Source organism: Eublepharis macularius, chromosome 8 (assembly GCF_028583425.1).
Source record: "Eublepharis macularius isolate TG4126 chromosome 8, MPM_Emac_v1.0, whole genome shotgun sequence".
NCBI classification, from domain to species: Eukaryota; Metazoa; Chordata; class Lepidosauria; order Squamata; family Eublepharidae; genus Eublepharis; species Eublepharis macularius.
The window spans coordinates 91,123,843-91,143,148 of record NC_072797.1 but is presented as its reverse complement, the minus strand read 5'-3'; the positions used below and the strand labels follow the sequence as shown (position 1 = coordinate 91,143,148).

Below are 19,306 nucleotides of genomic sequence, written 5' to 3'. Positions count from 1 at the left end.
CTCAACATTAACAGAAACCCCCCGCCCCCCCCAAAGTCCCATCAGTGCTCGGTGGCCACTGGCATTAGTGCGGACAGTTGTCCCTCCAAGGCCCGCACACGTCTCTCGAGTGCCCGGTGTTTCCGTCCCTGGTAGAGCAGGAGGCGCTCGACGGTGTCCATCCTGCCCTGCAGCGTGTTCACTGTGGACAAAACAAAGATATGCTTTGGTTCAAATCTCACTCCCTTATCTGCCTGGGACTCTCGCACGTGCCCCTCTCTGCCCCTCACGTCTGGAACTTCCCACCATTCTCCTCACAGCCCCTCATGTGTTGGCCTCCCTCCCACGCTCCCCACTGCCCCTGATGCCTGGAACTCCCGGCCATTCTCCCTTGCTGTCCTTTGTTCCCGCCAGAGTCCATCACTGCCTCTTATGCCTGGGACTCTCACGCTTCCCCCCCCACATCCCCATCATGGCTGGAATTCCTTGCCCCTCTCTTCATAGGTGAAGGCCTCCCATCCCCGGGGGGGGGGGTTATTTCAATTGAAATGGGAGCCGGGGAAAACCTAAGATTGCAAACAAGCTAAGGACATGGACAAATGCAGCCACATGTGTCTAATTTGTTCTCCAGTGGTTAATAAAGCCACACACTGTCAGGGAGCGGTCTGTCCCTTGTCAACACAAGTGGAGTTGGCGGATGCCGGGAGGAACCTGCCAGCCTGTGGCTGCTCCTTTAACACCACAGGGGTTTGGAGAGAGCTGCGTGCGGAATTCTCTGTCGCTCGGTGGTAGAGCGAAAGCGCGACTGCGCATGCGCAACTTTAGAAGCGGCAATCCGTGCAGGCACCCGTTGCCCCGCTTGGCCGGGCAGCTGCTGCCGGCCCCCCAGCATTCCCGTCCACCGAGGGCCGCAGCAGCACCCCCCCATAGTGCAGCAGCCCACAGTATTTCTCGTTAATGTTTTCCCGATCACCCCCACACTCCCCGAGAGTGTTCACCCAAGGGTTGCCAACATGAGTGTATCGCCGCATTTGCGCATCTCCGCAAAGCAGAACACTCAAGCGACTCTGAGAAGGGGGTAACCGATACGGCTTTGCCACTTTCTGTAGTCACCGGCTTAGATCTGCCAGTGACCCGCATAAAGCCACCCCCTAACACTACCCCCAAAGCAGGAGCGGTCATGGCGGGGGCCACCAGAAAACGTGCGGTGGCACGGAGCGCGCATTCGGCTGCTATTGCGCAGTTGCAGAGGGTTGCCACTTAGTGCGCAAATGCGGCAATACCAAAACCTGCCGGGTCTGCATTCCCCCCCCCTCGCACCAAGGAACGGACAAGGAAAGCGAAAACTGTTCGACTGCAATAACAAGCATTTATTGGCAGGACAAACTTTTCCTTGCAATATTGGCACTTTTGGGATATGAGTTTTCCCTCCCCCCAAAAGAAAGCCAGGGCATCACCGTCCGCATCTTGAATACATGAATTCAGCCATCGCGTCACGAACCCTCTTCCCCTCATCAAGCATCCCCCTGTCGTTCTCCCCATACTCCAGTCCATCCCCGGGCATTGTCAAGGGCGTGGGATCCGTCAGTGACCCGAGCACTGCATGTCCCTTGGCCTCGCACAAGTTGTGCAGGATCACACACGCGGTAACAATGGTCACCACGTTCTCCTCTCTGGCCTTCAGCCGATGGAGGAGGCACTGCCAGCGTCCCTTCAGATGACCAAAACTGCATTCCACCCAGTTCCTGGCCCGTGCCAGGCAGCGGTCGAAGTATTTCTGTTGTGGTGTGACAGCAAATTTTCCGTACGGCTTCATCAACCACCGGCGCATTGGATAAGCACCATCCGAGATCATCAGCGGTGGCACTGAAACACCATTCACTGTCAGGGAGGGATTCCCAGGCACAAAAGCCCCATTGTCCATTGCAGCACAGAGAGCCGAGTTGCGGAAGACGAAGGCGTCGTGGTTCTTGCCACTCCAACCCACCTCTGCATCGACAAAACGGCCGGTGTGATTGACTGTACCCTGCAGCAAGATGGAGGAGTAGTTCTTTCGGTTACCATATTGGTCCGGCTTCCCACGGGGCTGACCGATGCGGATGTGAGTGCCATCAATCGCCCCAACACAATGAGGGAACCCCAGCGCTGTAAACCCATCCATTATCTGAAACAGAGACCAGAAACACGCATGATTGGAAATGCGCAGTCGCGCAACATCGGGGACACGGAAAACAACACAAACCACCTTTGTTCCAGCCTGCGCAAACCGCCTGCCCCTCCTGCAGCCATCACTCACCTTCCCGACCTCGTCCCCGAGACACACTGTCTTCGAGAGTAGCTGTTTCTCAATTGCGAAGCAGACCTCCAGCACAGCATCCGAAATGGTGGACAGCCCCAGGCCGAAGTGATCCGCTGCAACGCGGTAGCATGCCCCAGTGGCAAGGCACCACAACGTCACCGCCACCCTCTTCTCCACGGACACGGGCTCACGCATGTTGGTGGACTGGCGTGCCAGGGTCGGCCTCAGGGCATCCACCAGCTCATTGAAGGTCCCCCTGGTCATCCGGAAACACTGAATCCAATGGGTGTCGTCCCATACACGCAGGGCTATGCGCTCCCACCAGTCCTGGCTCCGGGAGTATACCCAGCAGTCTCTGTGCTCTCTGGTGTCCGCCAGCACATACCATCGCTGCCGCAGACGGATCCCTCGCAAAGTTGACCTACGTGAAGCTGCACCCAATCTTTCGCTGTGGAAAATCAGCTGGGCAGCCCTTCTCCACCTCAGAATGTGCCGCAGATGCGCATGGCAAAGTGTGACCGTGTTCTGCAGCAGGAGAATCACCACCTGCGCCATCACGAGTAAAAGCTCTCTCCCGGGCGCCATTTCAGGGTCCAACAGTCAGCACGTACCAGATTAGCAATTGAGAATCTAGAGTGGAACCATCGCCCAATGTACTTCGCGAGAATCTCCCGGACTAATCATTGACCGCATCGTCGATGCCGCGGCTTCGCGCATGTGCGCGTTTGCGCGTTTGCGCAAAACGGGGGGAAAGAAATAAAAAAAAAAACTTCGAGATGCGAACAAATGAAGGCCCCCCACGTCAGTTGTGCCGGGGAGGAGAGAACCAATCCCGGGGTCCCTCTCTTGGCCATGAGAACATGCGGAGGCGGAACGGCATGGCTCAGAACGGATGAAGACGAGACAAAGCGGATGGAGGCGAAAATACCCGCGTGGCCGGTAAGCGATTAATAGCGCGGGCAAAACGCTATTTCTGGCCGTCTGGAATCGGCCATTGTTATGCAGTTGTGACATGGCCATCACTGAGAAATTGTTGAAGATTTATTTACTCTTTAATTTACTTTAAGTCTATTATATCTGCTACCTTTCTTCCCATGCATATAAAAACAAAGCAAACATTTAAGCAAAACAAAAAATGCAGAAAACCACTCAGATTTAAACAACAACCCCATTTGACAGCACAGGGATGTAAGGCCACTAAGAAAAAGCACTACGGAACAAATCTGCCTTACAACTCCTTTCAAAAACCCGTTAGGAGGGGGCTCTGCTGTCCTCTTCTAATAAGTCATTCCAGCCCCTGCCCAGATTACCACTGGAAAATCTCTCAACAGGGCAGAAAGTGATCATGCACTCTTGTGAGATGACACAACAAGCAAGGAACCTTGGGTGGATCAGTCTCTGCCCAGGCTTGTACCAGAAGAGAGAACCTTTCAGATATGGACCTCAAGTATCCTTTTTAGGTTGTTGCTTTATGCTGTTCTTTGTCCTGGCTTGTGTTTACTGGCTTATTGTATTGCTTTTTAAATAATTTGCATGTTGATTTGTGATTTAATTGTATTGTTTTACTTTGTGAATTGCTTGGGCATGTTTTGAAAGAGACAGTATATATATTTTAAAAACTAAATAAGGCTTTAAGGAATGCAGAATTGTAAAGAAGTCAATATTGCATCAAATAAATCAATCATATTAGAAATAAATGAATCACTAATGATAACACTGAGAACACAAGCAACATTTCTGAATACTTTTAATTTTCTTTCATAAATGTTAGTGACATTTAAACCTCACATAATTTATTGTGCCTTCAATATTTATTTCTATTTAATTAATTTATATTCCACCTTTCTCCCCAAGGGGGACCAAAAGCATCTTAAGTCATTCTCCTCTCCATTTTATTCTCACAACAACCCTCTGCGGTAGATCAGGCTGAGAGTGTGTGACTGGGCCAAGGTCACCTAGCAGGCTTCAGGGGCAGAGTGAGGATTCAAACATGGATCTCCAAGATCCTAGTCTAGCATTCTAACCACTACACTGCTTAGGCTATGTGTATATATAGTTTTCACCTGACAATAACAGCTCACGAGAAACAATGATCGATTTACAATAAATATAGTATTTAAAAACAGCACCAGAAACTCTTTTGAAGGCACTGGGGACACAGTGATGTGAATTCTGCCCCCGCCCCCAGCTTATTATTAGTTTTTTCTCCCCACTGAACAAGCAACTAATACTTCTATCTCAGGAAAAAATGTGAAGAGGAACGATGAGGCAGTGTATGGATGAACACAATGACTGTCCACAGAACCAGCAGCTGGTGATAACACAGGCTCATTATGTTACATTATATTATGGAAAGCTTAATATCTAAAACTCAAGTAGAAACTTCAAAAACTTTTCATAAAATTGGCAATGCCTCTCACACATTTACTCCACCAGATGTTTGACTTCAAAGAGAGAATAAAATATCGCCAGGCTATAAATAATGCCCTTAGAAACAGAACTTTCCATTCAAAACAATAGGATGGGGAACAGATGATGAACCTCCAGAAATTCTTTTCATTTCACACAGGTAGCATTTTGCTGATGTGCATTTGGTCTGTACCTTAATCTCATCGAGCTTCCTGAAGACAATGGAAGCTTCAGAGAAAAACCAGACGTCACTGGGTACTTAGCTCTTGAATCATTAATCAAGTCTTCTCAGCAATTAATTAGGGCACTTTGCACAAAAGAATTCTTCCACATTAGCACTCAGCCTTAAAAAATTCTATACTCATAGTAGCATTCTCTCAGAGAAAGGTCTTCAGTCCAGAGTAATCTTATCGGGATTGCTGGAATCTCCTACATGAACCCTGCTCAGCTGAGAGAATCAGAACTTCCTCACCACTGCTCAGAGGGCCGAAGCTTCCCCAGAACTTTGGTTTCCCTTTCGTCCTATGGCCAATTTCATGGCCCATGTGTTAGCTCACCTGGCATTCTCACTGCCTAGAGGAAGTACCTTGAGTACTTTTAAACTCAAGACCCTATAACTGGAGCCAAAATCTGTCCCCAAGCCATACTTAAGGTGTGATTGTGGGAGATCCTGCATACACTCTGTCTTTTTCAAAACAATTCAGGTTTTAGCAGTGGGGAACCTGTTCCTGGCTCACACCACATGCTTCATCACCACTTTCCCCTTTAGATTGCCCCTTTTGGATTAGTAGCTGCCTGGATGTTTGGAATCAGACCTCTGCCTGGACCTTGCCATGGATTAACAACTATGGCCTGAGTTCTACCCTCTTACTTCACTTTTTGGCCTCTTGCCTCCCATTCTTGAGTGGAACATATTGCATAGTTTTGTGTTGTCATTTGGATATTTAGCTGTTAACAAGGACATTCTTGGTGTTGTTTTATTGTGACTGCTTGGCTTTGCCAATTATGCTACTCAATAAACATTATTTTTGGTTTCACTTTATTTACATTCTCATTATTCCTTTCATATTTGTAGAGGAGCTCCACTGCTTTATAGCTATTTGGGTGCATTATGTTAAAATGATTGTAAAACCTAGGCTGGAATATCCTTTGGCTAATGAGAGGTGGCAAATGGAAGGTTATCTTCTTTATGCAGAGGATATCTCAGTGAATTTGGGCTCAACTGAAAAATGGATGACATTCTCATTGATATATACACTTCTGACTGCACATAGAAAAAAGAGAAACTGAAGATATCACCATATAACTTCGTATCCCAACATTTATTCAAAGTAATTAATAGAAATGGAAGCATTCAGAACTGAACTGGTCAGTCCCCAAGATGAGTTTATATGTTAATTTTTTCACATCATCACAATGTATGTGATAGATGTGCAGTGTGTTGTCAATGGTTACTATGGTAACCAAGCAGCAAACATTCTCTCTTTTGAGGCCAGTCATCCAACTACAGGCTTGTGGAAGCTACCTTTCCATTTAGCCCATGGTGGGTTGCTTGATGCATTAGCCACCAGCAGAGGCTTCCAATTTTTATAAGGCTACCAAGGCATATAAAACTTGGGCAATTACCTAGCAATAGGAGCCAAGTCACAAAGTGAACTACTGCTGTTTGCCTGCCTAACTGAACATGGCTGGGCAAGTTGTAATATGCATTGAAAAGTACACGTGTTAGTACATTCATCTGGAGTTCACACATCTCCATTCATGTTGCTTTTAGGTTTGAAAGAAGGACCTTTCTATTGTGAGGCTTTGTCTTTTGAACTTCCTCTGTGCACTTATGCACCTTGCACAAAATTGGATAAGCTTTATATACTAAGCAAAAAAAATATATATTTTTAATGGAGGCGATTATCATTGCTTTGATTTTATCGTTCTTTGGCCTTATGGCTTGCTGGTTTTATTATTGGTTTTAACTCGGCTTATTGGATGGTTTTCCTGTTGGAAGCAGCCTCAGGGGTATGTGGGATAGAAGTATTCCAAATAAATACATAGATAGTAACATATATATGCCCTGACCCAAATAGACCAAGGGCCGTTTCCAGACAGCTTACCTGCCTCCGGAACGTCGTGCCATCTTGCGGGGAAAACGCGAAATATCGCGTTTTCTCGCACGAGTTTTGTGCGACGTCGCACAAAACTCGCACGAGAAAACGCGATATTTCGCGTTTTCCCTGCAAGATGGCATGACGTTCCGGAGGCAGGTAAGCTGTCTGGAAACGGCCCAAGTAAGACCAATCTCGTCAGATCTTGGAAGCTAAGATAGATTGACCTTGGTTAGTAATTGGATGGGAGACCCTCAAAGAAGACCAAAGTTTGCAGAGACAGGCAATGGCAAACCCACTCTCTTAGTCTCTTGCCTTGAAAACCTCAGCAGAGATCACCACAAGTCAGACTTAATGGCACTTTCCACCACCAACAAGATGCATACCCACAAATCAGTATGAAAAGGAAACCTGTGCCTCAGTTGTTCATATAATGTGAAGTGGAAGCATGGATAGAGACAAAATTGAATTGCTGAAGACTCCCCCAATACTGCATCCCATGTTGTGAACCCTTTACTTATGGATTTCTGGCTGTTATGCTACTGATAAAAAAGGGAGCTTTATCAGTCATAAAGGTGGCAAGCAGCAAACATGAACCATAGAGTAGTTGCCCCACCCTGAGCCAAATGCTATTGTGTCCAACTTGTGGGGTGGAAAGTATGTTTGAATGAGCTCATGATCAGGGAGAAAAGGTACATGGTCAGGGTGGAAATCAAGCATCAGGGTAGAAATCAGGTAGAGGTAACACATTGGCTGAAACTGTTTCAGAACTTGAAAGAGCAGGTTCTGAAACGGTTTCAGCCGATGTGTCACTTCTACCTTAATTTTCATTCACATACAGTCTCAGCCTCTACATATGTATAATTAAAAGAGAATTAAGTGGAGGAAAAATTGTAATAGTTAATTGCTAAACTGTTAGCAAAAATATTTCAGTACCCCAGTTGGAACTGGTCAGTTAGCACAAAATCTTTAATACCATTTTATTCATAAGGTTTTTTAAAAAGCAATTCTTCCATATGGTGGTATCTCAGGGGTTTTGAGGGTAAGGCTTTAATATTTAAATCACTTTTGAATTTCAGGTATGGAAAACATTAGATGGGTGTGGAGCATGGTTGTTAAATTTAAAACCACATGAACTTTTATTCGCCTCTAATTAAAAAAAATAGTTTGATCCATTCTTTGCTGACAAGCAAGCAATTTCTAGACTAGGAGGGAAGCTCTTGCCAAGCTTAAAGAGAGTAAAATGCAGTTTAGACCAGGATCATTACTATAAAGGCAGTCTGGCAAGATACTAGGGGTTCAGTCTCCTTTAACTGAGCAGTCACACTAAATGACTATTTGGGTTGGCAAAAAGTGGACTTCAGAATATTAATCTAAACCTAGCAGTGTGCATAATCTGCAGCTGCACAAGTGTTTGCCTTTGCATCAAATTTTTTGAATTGGCACTGATGCAATTTAAGATTAATGCCCTAAACTTGGTTATATGAGATCTGCAGCTTCTTGGAAAAGTGCTCACATATATCTGATTTTTGTGGTTCGGATGTGTAATTGAATAAACCATGGTGTTTCATCTCTGAAAGATCAGACAGAGAACTTTCTAGATACAAGAGTCAGATAATCTCCTCCTTCTCTTCTTAGTCTAAGGCAGAGTTCTACATTTGCCTTAAAATTCAGGCCACTCCTGAATGAAGCCTATTGAATTCCTAAATCTAAGTTGATGGCCATCTTTCCAATACACTCAAAATTAAGGCACACTGCAGTCCGACTCCTATCCTCTGCTCTCTTCTCCCACTGATTCACCCAGATAATTTCTAATTATTATTTGAATGGACTGGCTCTATTTGTTAGGAATGGCACAACCTTCACTATGAATAAGTTCTCTAGGCACACTCACTGTAATCGAGGGTTGGAATTCCAGTGTCAGTCAGTCTCTGGATTAGTTCATTGGTGCAGCAAACATCCCAAATTCCTTATGAACTGGTTGGTGGCTGCACAGTACCTTTTTGTTACTAGCTGTACTCTTTGGTTGATATATGGGCCTTATTTATTGATGAACCTGGCATCTTGGTGGAGCAGGTTGTTCCAGATCTGGAAGGGAGAGTGTATGGCATGCCATATCAGTGGTATGCAAATTAGGGGTTATGCAGAGCCAGAAGCGGAATTTTTTTTCCAGCTGCATTCAGGTTGTACTTGCAGGGCAACGAGTTTGCCCATCCCTGTTTTAGATCTTGACCTAATTTTCAACACCCCCCCCCATAACTTCTTCCCAGTTATTTATCATCAAAGGGTCATGGTTGCTTGCATGCAGAGACAAAGTAATCTATTATACTAATCAGTGCAAAAAATATAATACAACAATAAAAAAGGAAGAACAAGATCAACATGGAAATATAGTATCTGATCAAGACAAAATAAATGAAAGATGGAAACAATACACTGAAGAACTATACAAAAGAGATGGAAGATTGACAGATACTTTCGACGAAGAATCTTTTGATGAAGAACCAGAAATCCTAGAAAGCGAAGTAAAAGCTGCACTCAAAGCAGTTGGGAGAAACAAAGCACCTGGAGTAGATGGAATATCAATAGAGCTATTTCAAGCTACAGAAATGGAGTCCATCAGAATCTTAACAAGAATCTATCAAAAAAAAAATTGAAAACAAAACAATGGCCCATAGTCTGGAAATGCTCAGTCTACATTCTAATTCCCGAAAAAAGGGATGCCAAAGAGTGCAGCAACTATTAGACTATCACGTTAATTTCCCATACAGGCAAAGTGATGCTCAAAATTATACAGCAAAGACTCTTACCATATATGGAACAAGAAATGCCAGATGTTCAAGCTGGATTCAGGAAAGGAAGAGGCACCAGAGATCTTACTGCAAATTTACGATGGCTAATGGAACGCACTATGGATAGTGTTAAAAGAAATGGGGGTGCCACAACATCTGATTGTTTTGATGTGCAACCTGTACTCTGGACAAGAGGCTACTGTCAGGACAGAGTATGGGGAAACAGAATGGTTTCTAATTGGCGAGGGTGTAAGACAAGGATGCATATAATCTCCCTACGTGTTCAACCTCTATGCAGTGTATATCATAAGGAAAACTGGATTAGATCTAGAAGAAAGTGGAGTGAAAATTGGTGGAAGGAACATTAACAATTTGAAATATGCAGATGATGATACCACCTTACTGGCAGAAAATAGTGAAGACTTGAAATGACTACTGATGAAAGCTAAAGGAGAAAGTGCCAAAGCAGATTTAACAGCTGAACATCAAGAAGACAAAAGTAATGACTACTGAGGAATTACACAATTTTAAAATTGACAATCTGGAGATTTAAATTGTTTAAGATTTTCTCTTCCTTGGCTTAATCATCAACCAAAAGGGAGACTGCAATGAAGAAATAAGAAGATTGAGACTTGGAAGAGAGCTGTGAGGGAGCTAGATAAGATCCTTAAAGATAAAGATGTCTCTCTGAGAACCAAGATCAAGATAATACAAATTTTGATATTCTCCATTACTATGTCTGGATGTGAAAGCTGGACAGTGAAGAAAGCTGACAAGAAGAAAATTTGAAATGTGGTGCAGGAGGAGAGTTTTGAGGATACCATGGATGGCCAAAAAGACAAATAAGTGGGTACTAGATCAAATCAGGCCTGGATTCTCCCTAGAAGTTAAAATGACAAAACTAAGGCTATTGTACTTTGGTCATATCATGAGAAGACAAGATTCTCTGGAAAAGTCAATAATGCTAGGAAAAGTGGAAGGCAGCAGGAAAAGAGGAAGACCTAAAATGAGATGGCTTGACTCAATAAAAGAAGCCATGTCCTCCAGTTTGCAGGATCTGAGCAAATCTGTTAATGATAAGATGTTTTGGAGGTCTTTCCTTCATAGGGTCGCCACAGTCAGAGGTGACTTGATGGCTCATAACTAGAGATGGGCACGAACTGGAAAAAAAATGAACCATGTGGTTTGTGGTTCATCAAATTTCACGAACCATGAACTTTCATGATCCTGACCCCGGTTTGCAAACTGGTTCGTGAAAACGTCACATCCAGGTCAGAAAACCATCACTTCCAGGCCAGCAGAAGGTCACTTCTGGGTCAGCAGAAGGTCTGCAGGAAGTCCATCACCTGTTGCCTAGGAAACTGATTGATCGGCACCAGGCGGTCTGCAGTGATGAACCAAAAAATGAACCAAACAAACCAGCCTAAAGTTCATGGTGGTTCATCAGAAATGAGAACTGACGAACTGCTGGTTTGCGAATCATGAACCGGCCTGGTTTGTCATGAATTTTGGTTCATATTTTGGTTCATGCCCATCTCTACTCATAACATGTATACACACACATGGTTGCTGTGCAGCTACATTGCCAAACCATACTACTGTGGCATAGGTTACTCCAGGGCCATTCCGTTATCACTTTATTTGTTTCACTCAACAACAGTGGTGCACTCAGCCACAACCTATGTCTTTCTTGCCTTGCATAGCCTTTCTTCAGTTACATTTGTTAACACTCTGCCAACCTGTGGTGAATCACAGTCCTTCTGTTTATGAGGGCCCTGGGGTGCTATAGGTAGGATGGTAAATCCCCCTGGGGAAGTATATATAAGATGCTCAGTGGACAGGAATATGGGTGGGGATGGAAGTTGCTATATATAATTGAGGCACATAGTAATTAGTTTGGGCTTTAGGAGGAGTGTACATTTTTTGTTCTGCAGACACACAGATGTGATTTCCCCATCTTTAAAGAGGGAAAGAAAGTGTTTACTAAGTTCTGTCTTCTGTACCAGTGAAAGGTCCCCACCTTTCACCAGGTGCCAGCCCCAGTTGCAAGAGTGCAACAAAGCTTGGAACCAAGTGCCAGTTCAAAGATAATACTTCTAGTAAGCTGGAGCTTCCCAACACTTCCCTCACCTTCTCTGACACATACTACAGCTATACCAGTCAACACTGTGAAGTGGCAGAATGTGAGAGATTGGAATAGAAAGACAGGAAAACCGTTTGCAAGTAGACATGGGCACAAATGAAAAAAACCGAACAAGCTGTTCATTGTTCGTTGCCATCCATGAACAATGAACAGTAACGAACATAACCCTGTTCACAAACATGTTCGTTGTTTGTTGTTCATGGCCCCTTAAAGATCCCTTTCAACTATCAGCTGGCAGGCGGCAGTGGGAATTCCCCCCTGCCACCTGCCAGCTGATACTTTAAAGGGCCACGTGCAAGGGGCAGGGCCCGATAAACACCCCACAAACTGACCTTCCCATTGTCCAATACCCACCAAATTCGCAGGGGACATAGTCCTCACTGTGAAGACCCCCCCCCAAGTTTCAGAGAGATTGCAGCCCAGGAAATGCATGATCCATGTGTGTCCCCCCCTTTGCTGTCATTTTCTGTTCACAGTGGCAAAAACGGAACTGCCTGTTGGAAGGCAGCTACTTTGAAGGGTTACAAACTGACCTTCCCAATGTCCAATACCCACCAAATTTGCAGGGGACATATTCCTCACTGTCCTCCAAAGACCCCCCAAATTTCAGAGAGCTTGCACCCCAGGAAAGGCATGATCCATGGGTCCTTCCTTTTGTTCTCATTTTCTGTTCACAGTGGCAAAAACGGGATTCTCTGCTGGAAGTACTTTGAACGGTTAAAACCAGAAGGAAAGCCAGAAGGGATTCAGACAGAGTTCAGTCCCTGCCGTTGCCAGGGGAATTGATTGAAAGGCCCCAGACTGTCTGGCTTGACAAAAGGCTGATGAAGGCAACGAATGAGGTTTGCAACAACCACTTGTTCATTTAGAATGGAGCCTCACAAACGGTTTGTTCGCGAACAGATGAATGGGCTGTTCGTGGATTTTTTTCCGTTCATAATGCTGTTCATGTTCATATCTATTTGCAAGTCCCATTAATGGTTTTGTAATATTCCTTGAAAACTGCTTACTATCCCAACTTGCTTGATTTTTGCACACCCAGAATTCCACATCTCAAAGTTAACTCACCCGACATTGTTTTTAGACTCAAAATATCTAATACTTCTAGGGTTGTCAACTATGAGTTAGGAAATTCCAGGAGATTTAGGGGAAGGGTAGGATTTTTGGAGAAGAACATTGGGGTATAATGCCATACAGACTACCTCCAAAAGCTGCCATTTTCTTCAGAGGAACTGATCTCTGTTGTCTAGAGATCAGTTGTACTTCTGGAAGATCTCCAGGCCGCACTCCCCAGGCATTTGTGAGTAACACAAGGTGTGAGTGATGAGAGGATGTTTTATTGCTAATTACTAACAAGGGGAAAATACATTTCCCAAGGTCCTTTGCTAAATTAAGTATGTATTAAACAACATGCATGCACAAAAGCAGATGAGGTGCTGTAGTGCTAGTTGTGTAACTGCTCAGTGAACTCTGATGAACACATTGGCAAAGACTCCAGCCAATCATCAATCAATTGGTGGAACGATCAAGACTGGTGATTATGAGGCAAAACGAACCAGAGTTTGCTCATCCCTAAATTTTAGATCTTTACCTAATTTTCAACCCCCTCCCCCCAAATAAAACCACACAGAGGAAAAGGAAAGGGGTCAGAACCCTGACTGAAAAGTCATTGTATGCTGCCCTTCGGCACCCTTCTATAACAAATAATCCACAAGGCATCTAGTCCTTTTTAGTATCGGAAAGATGGATTTGGCCCGGTTTAGTGGAGCTTCAGTCCTTTTGCTTTTTGTAGCAAGGCATCCAAGTGTGAATTAGTCATTTTAGTTGAGAGGAGAAAATCTGGTTGGTCACTGTTTGAAACAGGATGCCAGCCTCGGGAGAGCATTGGTCAGATCCAGCAGGGCTACTTTTACATTCTCACTTTCTAGTTTCTTCTGTCCCTTGGACTCAGGATATAATTGTAATATAATATGGTTAGAATTATAAGAACATAACTCTGCCCTAAGAGTTGAATATTTACATTTCAGGCATTTCCTTGTACACTTCTTTATAGTACAATATCAGAAGAAACACAAGAAACTGTCTTACATCATATCTGAAGATTAACGTTTGGCATGATGTGGCATAAAAGAAGGAAAAGTAACACATTCCTTTAAAAGTGAATTTTATAAATTATGATGGAAATACTGACAGACCTCTAATTGCACAGCATTGCTGGGTCCCACTCTAATAAAAGATGGCAAAAATCCAGGAGCTTTGCAGCTGCATGTCTAAAGTTTATGATGTATCTGATTAGTTTGCAGGTTCTCGCCAGAACATAACTCATTTAATACTGGCACATTCCACTTCATAATTAGTGCTATACTAATATATTCCTAACTGGTACTATAATATTTTTCCTGTTCTAAAAACCAGTGATGCACTGATTTGGCAAATAAAGCAACCTGAGAATGTCTGTTCCTAGACTGAAAGCAAGTCAAATGCTACATGCCAATGTCTGCAACGAAAACATGCAGTGCACCAGCTCTCAAAGTAACCTTAGGGAAAAAACTGATTTCTAACCTCCTCTCAAACTGCAATGATTTGGAACAGAAAATTCATTGAAAAAGCAAGATAAGCAGGCATAACAATACAAGCAAGGAGATTGCTGAGGAGTAATAGAATGTTTACCCTTATGAACAAAAGATAAACTAATGCATATTATGGAGTATCAATAGCTGGCCTGCCCCAAGGAAAACATAACAATTGCCCCCAGCTGGCATTAAGAAGTCAGCTTTTAGATGTTCTGTCAAAACCAGTTTGATGCCAGTAGTGGTTAAGAGCAGCAGGACTCTAATCTGGAGAGCTGGGTTTGATTCCCCACTTCTCTGCTTGAAGCCAGATGGGTGACCTTGGGTTGGTCACAGCAGCTCTTTCAGAGCTCTTGCAGCCTCACCCACATCCCAGGGTGAGAATAATAATAACAAACTTTGCAAACTGCTCTGAATGGGCACTAAGTTGTCCTGAAGAATGGAATACAGATCAAATGTTATTATTGTTATTAAATGGGCTTTAGAAAGAAGTATTAATACTTTCTTGATTTCAAGCAGAAAAATAAAAATGAAATCTTAATTCTTTCTCTGTCATCATACATCCCAATCTACCGATCTCATCCTTAATATGTTGACAAAGGACCCATGGTCTGCTTGCAGTAACTGAAATATGTCCCATATAATTTGGGATGTAGTGCTGTGTAGCTTTAGAGTATCAGGCTGAGACTAGGGAGGCCTAGATTCAAATGTCCGGTCTGCCATGAAGCTCAGTGGATGGCATTTGGTGGCTCTCAGCCTGTCCTATATCTCTGTTTTGAGGGTAAAGAGGAAGAACAATGAACTACCTAGATAGTGAGGATAGTTGGCAATTCTGCCCCTTAGCTGCTCAGACATATGAATAAACCATATTCCAGCAGCATTAATTGGACTGAGAAAGCTGGGAAGCACTTAGGATAGGATTGCCAGGCTCAGCCTGGCCACCAGTCTGAGGTTTAAGGCGGGGATGTTAGGGACAGTGCGCGAGGTCAGAGTCTGTGTCACTTCCGGATATAATCTAGAAGTGAAAAAGGTAGCTCTAGAAATTGCCTGAACATCAGAACTCATTTGGAGGGGGAATGCACCGGAACACTGTTTTGGTAGTGGCCCCGCCCACCTGACTGAAAAATTTAGGGCCGTTTAGCCCTCGATTGGGGCCAAAATGGCCTGGATTGGGGCCAAACGGGGCCTGGATCAGGTCAGTGCCAGGTGGGGGAACACTCCTCTGCTTGGCACCAACTCGATCACAGCTGTTTAGGCCCCGATCCTGGCCAAAATGGGCCCAAAATTGCCATTTTGGGCCCATTTTGGCCTGGCTTGCAGCCTAAACAGCCTGGAGCGGGGCCGAAACCATCCTGATCGCATTGGTGCTAGGTGGGGGAGGCTTCCCCCTTATGGCATCAATCCCATCCTGGACGCTTAGGCCCTGATCCGGGCCAAAACGGGCCCCGAATGGCCATTTTTGGCCCGTTTCAGCCAGAATTGGCGCCGAAACCGTCCATATCGGGTTGGTGCTGGGAGGGGGAAACCTCTCCCACCTGGCACCGACCCTGTCCAGGCCCCAATTCCGGCCCAAGCAGGCCCAAAATGGCCAGTTTTGGCCCGTTTCGGCCTGAATCAAGGCCAAAACAGCCTGGACCAGGTGGGGGAGGTTTCCCCCTCCTGGCACTGACCCAATCTGGATGGTTTCAGATCCAGAAGGCTTCTTTGCCTGGCACTGACCCGGTCCCAGCCGTTTAGTCCCCGATTCAGGCCAAAACGGGCCCCAAATGGTCATTTTGGGCCATTTTGGGCCCATTTTGGCCTGGATCGGGTGAAACCATCCTGTTTGGGTTGGTGCCAGGCAGGGGAAGCCTCTCCCACCTGGCACTGATCCGGTTTCAGCCATTTCAGCCCCGATCCTGGCCCAAAATGACCATTTTTGGCCCCCTTTTCCATTAGGATCGGGGCCAGAACAGGTGGAATCAGGTCAGTGCCAGGTGTGGCACTGACTTGGTCCAGGCTGTTTCAGCCCTGATCCAGGCCCAAATGGGCCGCAAATGGCCATTTTTGGCCATTTGGTGCCCATTTCACCCGGGATCAGGGTGAAAACTGCCAGGATTGGGTCGGTGCCTGGCAGGGAACCCCTTCCCTGCCTGGCACTGAGCTGATCTGGGCTGTTTTGGGCCTGATCCAGGCAAAAATGTGCCCAAAATGGCAATTTTGAGCCATTTTGTGCCCTTCAGCCTGAATTTGGGCCCAAAAGGCCCTGATTGGGCCACTGCCAGGTGGGGGGAAATTCCCCCCTCTGGCAGCAGCTGAATCCTGGCCATTTCAGCCTGGTCAATGGTCATGGCATATGCTAATGTGTTATGCTAATGAGTTCCTGCAGCTCTTTTTCTGCGAAATGACCCAACTCAACACTATAGTAAAACTCTATAGTTCATAGAGCTATCACCGTCACTTCTGGGTACAAAAAAGGTAAAGACTTTTTACCCTTTATTTTTCTCCTGCTGCTGCTCAGAGTGATGGCAGGCAATGGACTGAAGATTGCTCGCTGCAAATGGGCAAATAGTAAAACTGATTTAGGATTATGACACAACTGCAATCCATGCTCACAAGTTATCTTTGGGTTGACGGGATGGCCCGTCTTTTCTGTCAGTCAGCAGTACATCTGGGTCAGAGGAGAAGCATGACTGCCTAGTGGATAGCGATGGGATTTCAAATGGAGAAATGAGGTTTTTATCTTCTCAGCCTTCATGATGTTATAAACTTGTATCATGTGCCTCCTTGCTTGTCGAGTTCTAAATTAAGACCCACATTCCTACACATGGATTTATTTGTCTTTGGAAACATTAAATGGTGTGATAGGTTTCCACATTTAAGTCCTCAGGACATCATTCCAAAACATTATTCCAAGAGTGCCAAATGGGTTTTGGAAAAGATCCTTCTAATATAGAAAGGACTGCCTCAAGGATCCAGAAACAGGCTTTCCTACAACCATGCCATGTCATTACTTTTTATTTCTTCCTTTTAAAATGCACACCCCTGGACCTATTTTAGAACATCTTTATTACAGATTACATCACTGGTTCCCCCTCTGCTTTTCTGGATTGTTTCTTTCTCTTGCCCCTGTTTTGTTAAGCTTTCAACTACAGAGTAGCAAGAATCCTACAAAGGTGCAGCCACAATTTCTAGTAAATGGCCTGATGAGTCATTATAATAAGTGGCCAAAAAAAATATTTACAAGGGAAAATAGAACCAGAACCTCCAGGCTTGTAATTTTTTTAAAAGGGAGGGGGCATGCCATGACATCAGCTTTTTATATTCCAAGTCAAGCACCTAAATAAGAACTTAGGGAGCATCTTAGGGAAAGAAAAGTTTCATTTAAAACACCCCTGCATCAATTTCTCTCCATTTTCTGTCACTTCTGCTGTACCAGAAGACTTTCAACTTCAGCCAGGAACCTCCCCCCCACTCAATATTTAACTGAAAGTAGTCAAGATGGGGGAGAAGGGCCTGTCTGTCTGTCTGTCTGTCCATCTAGCTATTTTAAAATTTTACTTCATTTTACTCATTGCCATTTTCTCTACAATAGGGACCCAAAGTGGCTTACATTGTTCTCCTCTCCTCCATTTTATCCTCACAACAACCCTGTAAGTAAGTTAGACTGAGAGTGCATGACTGGCACAAGGTCACCCAGCAAGCTTTTATGGCAGAGAGGGGATTTGAACTTGTTTCTCCCAGATCTTAGTCTGACACTCTAACCATTGCATCTCTCTTTTGCTCTTTTTAGTATACTTTTTCTCACAAGTCTTCCAAGGGGTTCATGGTGATGTACACGATTCTCTCTTTTCCATTTTATCTTCAGAACTCTAGGTTAGGCTGAGAGAGAATGAGTGCCCCAAAGTCACCTAGTGAGCTTAATGAAAGAATGGGGATATGAATTTGCCAGTGCAATTCTAAGCAGAGTTACATCATTCTAACTGATTGATTTCAGTGGACTTAGAACAGTGTAATTGCACTGGGCATTTCCCATGTCATCCACCAACAAACATGAGGACTTTGTAAGATGTAGTGAGCACCCTACCCCTTAGGGGTGCCGTTCCCCTTCCCAGAGTGGGGAATCCCCTGCTCTCACCCTTCCCCCGCACCCACTTACTTGGCCTGTGGGGGGGGGTGCGCTCCCCGGGGTGCACCCTTATGCCCACAGAATCCCAATTTGGGTTGAAACACACCCCTCAGCGGGCTCATTTCAAGCCAAATCGTGGCCCACAGTGGGCTGATCCAGCCTGCGGGAGTGACTAGCTGCCCTTTGACCTCAGACAATGACATCTCTACCCAGAAGTGATGTCATCACGCAAGCCGGGAGTGCATGCACATGAAACCAGGACCCAGGGGCACAGCAAGGTAGGTGCCAGGCTCCTAAATGCCTACTGGGGGAGTCAAAGGGCCTGGCAATGGGTAGGGTAGGATTAAATTGTGATAGACAAATAGTTCTCAGAGTTTTTTTCAAGAATCCAAAATTGAAATGGAATTTGATGGTAAAGAAATGTTTTATTCAGGAACTAACATACTTGATAGTAAAGTGAAGAGATAGTGGTAGAAATCTAGCTACCTTGATAGTTGAGAAAGAGTTCTAGACTGTTCCAAGAAGTAGGATATTGCGCTGAGAGTAGCAGTCACAGAATATCAACAGTCACAAAGAAGGTACTACTGACCTCACATTCCTATCTAACTAGACCTTGCTGCTACCTGCAGCATGTTCTTCTCTTCTTTTTTTACACCAGACATTGCTTACTCCCAACAGGTGGGGATCTGGGACTTAAAGTGTGGTTTGTGTTACTGGAACTTTTTTGTAAGATCTTCCTGAATGTCCCCCAGCAAGAGCAGTCCTTACTAAGCCTTTATAGAAGTTTCTAGGGGTCAGCATGTACAGTTTCTGTCACTGTGATCCATTGGAAATTAGAGCCTTAGATGGATTTGAAAACATATTTGAGGGAAACATAACTGAAGGAATCATCTGCTCCTGATGAATT

The 19,306-nt window shown here is 44.8% G+C and overlaps 1 protein-coding gene across 1 annotated transcript; it reads right to left on the bottom strand.

Annotated features, from left to right (window-relative positions):
- Positions 1 to 1,432: 1,432 nt before the first annotated feature.
- LOC129335132 (uncharacterized) lies at positions 1,433 to 2,907 on the bottom strand. The gene is made up of 2 exons (XM_054987584.1): positions 2,276 to 2,907; positions 1,433 to 2,143 (listed from the first exon to the last, which is right to left on the bottom strand). The coding sequence occupies exons 1-2, from the start codon at positions 2,861 to 2,863 to the stop codon at positions 1,433 to 1,435; spliced, it is 1,299 nt and encodes a 432-aa protein (XP_054843559.1). The 5' UTR covers positions 2,864 to 2,907.
- Between the last annotated feature and the right edge of the window lie 16,399 nt (positions 2,908 to 19,306).